The sequence below is a fragment of the Etheostoma cragini genome, chromosome 2, assembly GCF_013103735.1.
Source record: "Etheostoma cragini isolate CJK2018 chromosome 2, CSU_Ecrag_1.0, whole genome shotgun sequence".
Classification (NCBI taxonomy): Eukaryota; Metazoa; Chordata; class Actinopteri; order Perciformes; family Percidae; genus Etheostoma; species Etheostoma cragini.
Window position 1 is genome coordinate 572,446 of NC_048408.1, and position 11,529 is coordinate 583,974.

At 41.9% G+C, this 11,529-nt stretch overlaps 1 protein-coding gene across 1 annotated transcript in view; it reads right to left on the bottom strand.

The window, feature by feature from the left end:
- The window catches only part of hpgd (15-hydroxyprostaglandin dehydrogenase), a 19,814-nt gene that overhangs the window by 2,311 nt on the left and 5,974 nt on the right, over nt 1–11,529 (bottom strand). The window contains exons 3-5 of the mRNA XM_034893310.1: nt 8,277–8,383; nt 5,457–5,553; nt 79–155 (exon numbers count right to left, since the gene is read on the bottom strand). Of these exons, the coding sequence (XP_034749201.1) occupies nt 79–155; nt 5,457–5,553; nt 8,277–8,383 (281 nt within the window). The remainder of the gene's footprint in view (nt 1–78; nt 156–5,456; nt 5,554–8,276; nt 8,384–11,529) is intronic.

The following is an 11,529-nucleotide window of genomic DNA, read 5'->3' on the forward strand; positions in this document are numbered from 1 at the left end:
GTGATCTGACTGGACATCCCGTTCTACAAATGTTGAATATGACCTCATACTGTGTGTGTGTGTGTGTGTGTGTCTTACCGCCATAGCTCTAGTGAAGCCGATGACTCCATGCTTGGTGGCGGTGTAGACAGGCTGATGAGGAGAATGCAGGAAGGCTGAAGAAGAGGAAGAAACATGTTACCAGGGGCAACGCCTCGCATGAACAATCAGTGGAACCGCTGGAGGGGCCCTGGGTCCAGATGGAGTGAGATAAGCCTCGGCCCGACACATAATTAAAATCAAAAACAATGAAAAAGAACACTGTGAGAAAAACAGATTATGTCCTGGCAACTGTACTCTAAATCATATTCATAATTCCTTCTCAAAACAAATGCTTCCTACAATTTAATCCCAAAATCTAAATACAGATTAACACTATATTATCCCATATTTCTACGGACTTTAATAACCCTGAGGGTTCCAGAGAAAATACACGTTAATAATAATTACACATTTGTTAGAGAAGGTTGTGAGATCGCAGTGTGCTGTCAAGGACACAACATACACAACTCAAGTTGTGAACTAATTTACATTTTATTAATATGGTCTGCATCCACAAACCCAAAGAGTCTGATGATTGGCATCATTTAAAACACACACAGACACACACACACACACACACACACACACACACACACAAATGTACGCACGCACATATTCTTTACCAGCAAAACATATACTTGAACATGATGGAACAAGTCTGCTGTTGGGAATGGGAAGTACGCAGATACACACACAACCACAACCACACACACACACACACACACACACACACACACACACATCTTGTTATCAAATGACAACAAGATAAGTGGGAAATGATTGCTATGTGACTGTTTCCAGATCTACGGGATGATAACTTCCTCTGAAATCTGATTACCTAACAGAGAGAAAAGAAACGCTCACAGCTCACCGTACGTGCACCAGAACATTACAATGATTTCATTAAGCGGACACTTTAGCATAAAGTTGACTGGATTCAACTTTATGCCGTTTTTAAGGAATAACGCTATGTGAGAAAGTTGCTGTATACGTGGTTGCACAAACGATGCATCCATAACACTGATCTCCGATGCCATGTCCTAAAATAGATCCTGATAGTTGGGCTTTGGCTCCAGGCTATAGACCAGACCGGCCTCGCGTTATCCACGAGGCTCCCTTTTGGAGTCCCTTTGGGAGAGAAACATGACAAATGCTATAAAGCTGTTGTTGAGTAGCGGGTTAATCCAGACTGTCAGGCTCATATGATACTTTTAGATTATATATGCAGTATTTCATATCCACTATCAGTGTGGTAAATCACTGAATGCTGCTGGTTACAATTACAACTGATGGATAAAACTCAGCCTTTATGTGTCCTGCTAACCCGCTCTGTACACATTGATAAAATTTAATTTTATGTAAAACATGAATATATAACACAGAACATTTCCTTCTTTATTGACCGGTGCAATATTTGAAAATCAATTGTTTTTCTTACATTACATTTATATCTAAAATAGACTTCAACACATAATTTATTAACTGTATTTGCGTTAAAATGACATTTAAAACATCTTTTTAGTCTAAGTTAACATGAGAGCTAAAATAAAAATGGACACCACGCAGTAGGCCTCAGATCCAAAGGTTGGCTACTAATAACAGTTGAATTATTAAAAAAACGTGATTCAATCAGATATGTATGTCCAGATGAGCAAAATGCAGTCACTGTGTTGGCTCATTGGTCCACTTGGGAGAAGACCTAACTTCATTTATTAAGGTATCGCATAGGCTCAGGTTAATAAGGCAAGGTCAAAAATAAGTAATAATAGTAGATATGGCTACAAAACAAGCCTTTCTTACACAAGAAACAGTTCCATACAAATGTGATCCAAACAACCGCTTCATGTCAGGGCTTGACCAAGGACCCATATGTGCCGGTCTGATGCACGTCAGTGATATGGTTGGAGACATCTGCCATAGACTAAATATTTCTGTCTACCACAAAGCCACTGCAACAGCCTCTATCTGACTCCTCTATTGAGCCCAATGCATGCTGGGTACCTAGAGGAGATTTCTTTTAGACTGCAAGGGAAGTATGAAAATAGTCAAATATGTACTATTGTGTTAACATTTACTCTTTACTCTCGGTGTATGACGCATCTGACATCTCTAATACAACCCCCAGGAGCCCTGAACAGGTGACGGATCAGTTTGGTTAGGGTTAGAGACTAGGACCATACCCTACCCACCTCCTCATGTGGAATTAAGAACGGGGGGCCACTAGAGGGTGCTGCCTCTTTAAAGATAAATAGGAAAGGTGAGAGGAGGACAGACCGGAGGACAGTCTCTACACAGAGTCCCGTTGAGGCGTTGTATGTCTGCAGTCTAACCACACACACACACACACACACACACACACACACACACACACACACACACACACACACACACACACACACACACACACACACACACACACACACACACACACACACACACACAGTTGCGAGGTACAGTTAGTAAGTTGGTACAGTTGGGGGTGTCACACACCAAAAGGCATGAGACATATCCACTGTGTCCACATATTCACAGAGGACTGAAGAACTGACATCTTTTGATTGCTTGAATTAAGAACATGTCATGTTCTAATGACGAGAGCAATGACCCCTGCTGAATAATAATAACTGCTTCTCTGTGGTCTTTGCTTCATGAAAGGATTCAAGAGCTATTGTTGTAGGTCACAGTCCAGTAGTTTGACTTATAGCATTTGTCTGAAAACCTGTCATGGTTATGTATGTTTTTTGTCTTGTGTTTCCCACATTACACACTAGAGGAAGACCGTCATGGTTTTCATGCTTCCACAGATCCATGTTGTTATGAAAGAATCCCTGGAGGACAGACTGAGAGAAGACAGAGCAGCCCTTTCTACTCTACTGTAAGAAACAATCTAGGGAAGTTGTCCCCACATTTAAAATTCAGTATAAACAATTTGAGACACTTTGAGACAACGACAAACTGCTAATCATGCAGCCCTCCTAACACCTGAACTCACGCAACTCTGCAGCAGCTTTCTGTACATGTCTTTATCACTTTGGTGTTTATGTTATAGTCAGAGGTAGTCAAAAATTGTACTCAAGTAAAAGTACTGTTACTTCAGAATAATATGACTCAAGTAAAAGTAAAAGTAGTCATTCAAATAATTACTTAAGTAAGAGTAAAAAAGTACTTGATGTAAAAACTACTCAAGTTGTGAGTAACTGTTGAGTAATGTCTGATTTACTTCTTATCAGACAGACTGAAATACAAAATAATCATCTTTAGGCAAATTATTGTTCATCCAATCGATAAAATAAATTAAAATTAATTAATTTATAACAAAATAACTTAACTGAGAGACTTGTCACATCCAATTTGGATGGCTACCGCATGTGCAAAACATACTGTGTGTAACCTAAAAGACAAACATTCATCTCTCCACAGCAAAAACTACAATTACCGCTTCATGTTTCCTCAAGTTAGATGTTGAGTTTTCGAACGCTCACATGTCTGTTTGTTTTGGTCGACACAGAAGACGTTGCGTAATGTAGCTGCTGTTTTGCACTTTTCCCAAGGTGACCATGCTTTCACTATGAGGCCGGGGGGTTCCTCCACGTCTGTGTTGCCTTAGCAACGGTTGATTCTGACGTCTTTGTTTTGCAACGACTGTAAAGCTAACCTGTCCCGCACATAAACATATACAGTCTATGGTCCCGCCGCTGAGATCGAGTATGGTCACGTGACTTCACAACGACGTTTGATTGGTGAAACACAGTCACGTAGTAGAGTCTTCAGCGGAAGACTCTCTCTCTGTCAAAATAAAACATTAAAATGAGACGTACGCGGGGGTAAAAACAATGATGCGTAGAATACCAAAGAGGTAAAAAGAAAAGTAACGAGTTCTTTGCAGCCTGATGTAGCGGAGTAAGAGTACAGTTTCTTCTTCACAAATCTACTCAAGTAAAAGTAAAAGTATAGTGATTTAAAACTAATCCTAGAAGTAACATTTTTTCAAAAACTTGCTCAAGTAAATGTAACGGAGTAAATGTAACTTTGCTGTGGATAGGTGGATGTTTGTCTTTTAGGTTACACACCGTATGTTTTGCACATGCAGTATCCATCCAAATTTGATGTGACAATCTCTCACTTAAGCTATTTTGTAATTAATTAATGCATTTTAATTTATTTTACTGATTGGATGGATATTTTTGTCTGATTGATGCTTGTGATAAGAAATAAATCAGACGTTACTCAACAGTTACTCACTACTTGAGTAGTTTTTTCATCAAGTACTTTTTTACTCTTACGCAAGTAATTATTTGGATAACTACTTTTACCCTTACTTGAGTCAAATTATTCTGAAGTAACAGTACTTTTACTTTAGTACAATTTTTGGCTACTCTACCCACCTCTGGTGAGAGAGTGGGTGTGTGTGAGAGTGAGTCTGGGTGTGTGTGTGTGTGTGTGTGTTTGTTTGCGAGCGTCTGTGCTTGTGCATGTGTGTGTGCGCGCGTGCGTCTGTGTGCATGTATATATGTAAGTGTATGTGTGAGAGTGTGTGTGTGCGTGCATGTGTGTGTGTTTATGTGTGTGTGTGTGTGTGTGTGTGTGTGTGAGCTCTGTTCTTTCATTCCAGTAAAGTTAAGTTCTCTTTCTGAAACCCAAACTAACACCACGATGATACCATATGGTCTGGTGCCAAATTTGTATTGTATCATGAAATATCCTTTCAAAATGTTATATTTATGAATAATATCTTCTTGAGTATGTTTAAGGGAACTGATTATACACACCAAAGTAGATTTTATGAGTTCCTCAGCAAACAGGAAAAAGTATGAGCAAGTCTGAGGAGCTGTGAGTTAGCAGTGAGCTAGCAGATAGCAGCAGAAGGTGGAGTTCCCATTTCAGTCAATTCCTTCAACATTTTGCTTCTGAATATTCACTTGCACAAAAGAATTGAAATATATTGATGTTTTTTTAAATCATATCACTTATTTTGTCTGTGTTTTTTGTTAATGCTGTTTTAAGTATTTTGTGTAGCCTACACATACTAAATCACTCATATGTCACCCTCACTGAGCCATGTACACCAATATCTCTTTCTGTGGTTTCCACTCCCAAGACACCTTGTCCATGGAGATGGACAAATCTTTAACTAAGTAATAATATAAACGATATTATAAAAATAAATTAGCCCTACATTGGTTATGTCCACTATCATATAGCTGAGTAAATGCTGTGCCTTTACTGTTGTCACACTGTTACTTGGTAGGATTCGTTGAAACCTATCCCCATGCAGTTCTTCAGTGTGATTGTCAGTTTAAAAGGCATAGATCACACCTTCATTATGAACTGTGTGTGTGTGTGTGTGTGTGTGTGTGTGTGTTAATGTGTGTTACCTGCCATAGAGGATACATTGATAATGGTGCCTCCTTCCTTCCCGTGCTCTTTACTCATGTGTTCCAGTGCTAAGTAGGTCCCTTTAATCACCGAGGTCTGGAAAGAAAAAGAGCCAACATGGTCACGGTGGAAATCTGGCATGGAAGTAAAACTGCAACGTGAAAGTGAAACTACTGATAAGCAACGATATTTTTAATTGTGTGAGTTCTCTGTAACGTATGTGAAAACCCAACCGATACCACACATGCTGTTTAGTGAGTGACGCACTGGTAATGCACTACTACTTGCTGTGTCATAATGGAATACAATTTTACGCAAAGTTTTACAAGAAAATTATTGAAAATGTCATGATTAGGGAAAAATGGATGGAAAAACGGGTCTCCTCAGGAGGGGGGCTGGCGTCTCCCTTAGGGATAGGGTGAGAAGCTCAGACAGGACGTCCAGCTGGGAGGAGGCCTCGGGAAAGACCCAGGACTAGGTGGAGGGATTATATCTCCAACCTGGCCTGGGAACGCCTCGGGATCCACTCAGTCGGAGCTGGTTAATGTGGCTTGGGTAATGGAAGTTTGGGGTCCCCTGCTGGAGCTGCTGCCCCCCGATACACATTAAGCATTACACATTATCAGCAGAACAAGCTGTCCCACAGTGTTACTAACGGTGGATAAAAAGGTCATATCAGACATCACCAACTACCTGTTATTTTAGTAAACTATTGAAACAAAAACATTAGATTTCCCAAATGCGCTCAGGAAACACAAGCTTTCTACCTCGTCTTGACCGTTAATCACATTTTCCGATTTAAAGACAGCAACAAGAAAAGCATCAGAAACAACTAAAAATATCATCAAAAAGAATAAATATCACCAGGCATCCTGCTGGACTCCCAAAGCCCCTGGTTATGGGGGTGTCTACATTGAAGAAGGTTTGCAGCAGAACGGCCCCTCAGGTTTACAAGTTTTGAAGCTTGTCCCTTCTTGCAGACCCTCACCTACCAGCAGTTCCTCTAGATTTATCACTGATATTCACTTGGTAAATCCTGCCCTAACACCCTGATCTTTGACTCACAGAGCTACTAACAGCCCCTCACCCCTAACCCTCTTGTCTCTACCATCGGCTACTTTTACGACCAACACGACTTCATCTATGGTTTGATATTGCCACCATTAGTTGATTTTGGGTAGACTTGTTCTCTAAACTTTTCAGAGGACGTCCATGCAAAAAGACAGCTTCAAAGCCACGTCTTCCTCTTACCACAGACTTGACCCAGTCAGCATACACATCATCCGCTGTAGATACATAACTCCTCATGTTGCTCAAATCTCAGAAGCCATGTTCTTGGGACTTTTCCAGTTTTTGCAGATGCCAGAAGCAAGATAAGCAAATATATTTCACCAGCGTGGATGAAGTCCAATCATTTGGACATTCCAGAGCGTCACTTTGACAGATCTCTTCATTTCTGAGTTTGCACAAGTGGCTACTCAATTCTGCTTCTACAAGCACTTCCGCCATGTAGACTCCTTGTCTGGCATTTCTTTGGATCATCACCTCTGACACTACTGTCGCCACGTCTGGCCTTCAAAGACATCCCTGAACACTACTGTTAAAAAATCACGGGCTGTCAATTGTTAAGCGCTACATCCTTTCATATCATCCTCTGCCTTTGAAATGGTATCCCAGAACAATTAACGCAACCATGGGCCATTAGTCTCCACGGCTACATTCGTATCACAACAGTCTCAGCTCTATTCTTTCGAGTTTTAAGTAACTGGAGGTTTTGGGGGTTCATTGTGCCCAGTTGCTATGGCGGATTCCCTACTAAAGCTTCCCCACATCAATTCAACTGATGAATACAAGCAATTTTATGTCTCGTATACATAGCGTGACTTGTCCACATTCTAATCATCTTTCATTATTGAATTGTTCAAACGTATCTGGTTGATGATTTGGTCCTTTCTAGTAAATTGCATTCTGTTGTGGCTTGATTTATTTGTTGTGGTTTAAGTGGCCATTTTTTAACATAAGGACTGACCAATCGTGACAGTCTCCTTTCTACCTGTGGGTCATGAGCGAAAGGCTGCAGGCGTTGGCTCGTTTCAAGACTGGCATGGAGATCTACATTTTTAATAATAAAAGCAACATGAGCAACATGATGCGTAATCCGTCCCAAGTCCCAGACAAAAACTTTCCCTACAGGATTCCCAAACTGCAATGGCGAGGAGAGCCCCTAAAAGGGTGAAAGTGGTGACTGTTACTAACCATGATTGCTACCGCCTATTGCACCCACCTATGCCTTTTTTTCTAACACCAACCCACGCCCAAATGTGCAACAGGTGAGCCAAGGAAGCTATAAGATAATTTGGATCACTCCCGACGCATTTGGCAGGGAGCACCTGGCTGTGCTGCTTGTTAATAGAGTTACCATGGCATCTGGGAGATGGTGGACAAAAACTTGTTGGTAACACAGGTTGGTAGTAAGAGGGCTGCCACAACTTGGGAAAACCAAAAAAAGGTTGCAAAGTACTGTGCCAAATCTGCTATTTTTGGCAGATGCCACATATGGTGGAGAAGTTGCTACTTATTCCCCTAAAACCTGAGTATTGTGCTTATTAAGTGAAATTGTGAAGACCTTCTGCATGCCACTGGTTCATGAGTTTGCGTTTGTATTGTTCTGTATCTCTAATATTTGTGTCCCTGTACCATTTTTCTTCATATGTATAAACATAAATAGTTAAAATGTGTCTTGTTGTTGTTTAAGGGTGTTGTGTCTGTTGATGGTAAAAAACTGACTAGGCTTAAAATTCTTCATCTTTTCATCTTACCAGGTTGACTTGTATGGTCTTCTCCCAGTTCTTTTCATTGTTGATGCCGGCGTTGTTGATAACAATGTCCAGACGACCAAACTGGTCTACCGTGCTCTGGAATGCATCTATTCCACAGAAACAAAAAGCTTCAATTAATGACGGAAAACATTGACACAGAATTGTACAAGAGCTGAAAAGCATGGTTTTCATGGCTGTTACCACACTCTCCTGTTTTTGATCTTACCTCCCCAACAGACAAGAGTTTATCAACAACTGAACCTCCTTCACTGCTCTTCTGTAACAAAGCGTCCCCTAAGTTTCGGTGATTGGGCCTCTCCTATTGATCCTCTACATCGTGCCGCTCATAAATAAACGAAAACAAGATCTCCACTTGATCCACTAGGCCGATGAGGTCCAGATCTACATTTACACCAAATTCATCACCACGGTTACCTTCAGACCAACTGCCTCACTATACATTCGTTAAACCTGGATGCAAACTAACTTCCTCCAACTCAATTACAATTAAAGTTGCAAGCTGTTGCAAGCTGTCCCTAATGAAAAAGAAACCCTCTGCGGAATGCTATGTTGTTAACACAAGATTCTACATCAAACGGTTTGTTAGTTATAACAGTTTTGCACGCATATTTATGAACTCATTAAATCATAAAATCTTTCACCCAGTCTGATGTATATGCAAACTTTGGTGACTTTTTGAGTATGTTTAGCCCCTTTAAAAGGCGATTAATTTCACGTAATAATAATTCCCTCAGTTTCAATAGGGTTACGGTCATTGGTGCGAGGGCCCTAAGAAATCTAACATGATTATCACTTGCCCAAATCCATCACAAAGACCCAACCACAATTGTATACCCTCTGTCAACAACTCAACACTCTCTCCGTCACCGTAAATCTTTTGGTAGTCATTCTGGACAGCAACATGACTACATCACATCAACCAAATCACGAGAACGGCCTTCTTCCACATCCAAAATTCTGGTCATCACTCTGCAGGATCTCTGATCCACGCCTTTGATTCATCAAGAATTGACTACTTCAACAGCCTCCTCTATGATTTATCTGCAAAAGCCTTAAATAAACTTTAATACATCTAAAACTGGCTCCCTGTTCTCCAGCACATTCAGTTTAAAGTCCACCTTACCCACAAAGCCCTCCATACCCAGGCTCTACCTGCCTCCCAGACCTGCTCCACTGCCACAATCCCCCCGAAACATCCAAGCACAGGACTCAGGACCAAGCACCGTGCCTGGGGTGACATAGCTTTCAGCATCGCAGCTCGCTCTGAAACTCCTTACTCCCGACCTGGACACATTGAAATTACTCATCAAAACTTACCTCTTCAGATTAGCCTTCCACCTAAAGTAGTCTTACATATTATCTATTGATAGTTGCTGGTTTCCTTGTTTCACTTTTAATATCCTTGTTTTATGTGCTGGTTTAATTGCTTTGCTTGTTTTTAATGTGAGTAATGTACTGGTTTTAGTGTAAATTAGTGCTATGAAAAGCCCTATATGAATAAAAAAGTAACAGTAGCTCAGTCTGTTAGGACTTGGTTTGGGAGGGTTGCTGGTACAACCCCCTTGAGCAATGGGCAGCCCCCTCACCTTGACATCTCTCCATCAGTGCATGTATCTAAGAGCTGGGCTTAAGTGTGGATTTCTGGCCTGTGTGTAATGTGTGCTTTGACTAAATGAAAGTGAAACTTTCCCTTTGCAGGATGAATACATTTAGTCTTCTTTCTCCTCTCCAGGATCACCTCAGTGATCACAGTAATACGGGGGTCACAGCATAGACTCAATGTAAATAAACAAGTTAGCATCGTAAAATACACTTCCTTCAAAATGGACAGAAACCAAAATAAAACTATGAAAAGCCATTTTGGGTTGTCTTCCCAAATTTTCAACAACCATAACTCTAGTTTTGGTTGAAATAAACAAATAATTCACCGATTTACATGTGAAACTATGTAAGTACAAGTCTGGTGGGTTTAGCGCTAGAATCCTCTTTTTCTGGTTAAACAAAAAGGTCTCAAAGAGGGTTTAAAAAGGTCTGTCTCCGTAGGGATCCTTTCCATATTGTTTCTTACACTTAGAACTCATAACTTTTAGTGGACCAAATTGCCAATGCACAATGTCATAATGCAGGCCGATCTGTGGCTTAAAACTGGGCACATCAGGGCAGTACAGCCCGATCCGGCAGAGGAGAGTTCTAACCCGACCAGACTCCTCTTTTTACCCTGTCTCTCTTAGTTAGGGACTTCCTTTGACAACAGAGTCCGATTACTTGCTTAGACAACAAACGGGAGCGGGACGGGATCCGGTAGTCTTTCTTTAGGGGGACAGGATTTGTGTTGGGGGGCAGTCATGTGATCGGGACACGCCGGGAGCATTATGGTGGGTTGGGATGGAAGCAACAATTTATTCCCGTGTCACCCTCTACCTGTGACATCCTGCAGTGCCCCGCTATGCAATGAACTACTACAACTACTATTTCTATTCACTGTTCCATTATCGTTTACTGTGATTGTTATTGGCACTATTCATCACACCCATAACCGGCCCGACACCGCCTACCAAGAGCCTGGGTCTGTCTCAGGTTTCTTCCTAAAAGAGTTTTTCCTTGCCACTGTCACACTAATTGCTTGCTCTTTGTGGAATTACTGGAATTGTTGGATCTTTGTAAATCATAGAGTGGTCTAGACCTGCTCTATCTGTAAATTATAGAGCGGTCTAGACCTGCTCTATCTGTAAATTATAGAGCGGTCTAGACCTGCTCCATCCATCCATCCATCTTCGACCGCTTATCCGGTATCGGGTCGTGGGGGCAGCAGCTCCAGCAGGGGACCCCAAACTTCCCTTTCCCGAGCCACATCAACCAGCTCCGACTGGGGGATCCCGAGGCGTTCCCAGGCCAGGTTGGAGATATAATCTTGCCACCTAGTCCTGGGTCTTCCCCGAGGCCTCCTCCCAGCTGGACGTGCCTGGAACACCTCCCTAGGGAGGCGCCCAGGAGGCATCCTTACCAGATGCCCGAACCACCTCAACTGGCTCCTTTCGACGCGAAGGAGCAGCGGCTCTACTCCGAGCTCCTCTCGGATGACTGAGCTTCTCACCCTATCTCTAAGGGAGACACCAGCCACCCTCCACCCGCCTGGTAGATCGAGAGCTTTGCGTTCTGGCTCAGCTCCCTTTTCGTCACAACGGTGCGATAAACGGAATGTAATACCGCACCAGCTGCTCCGATTCTCCGA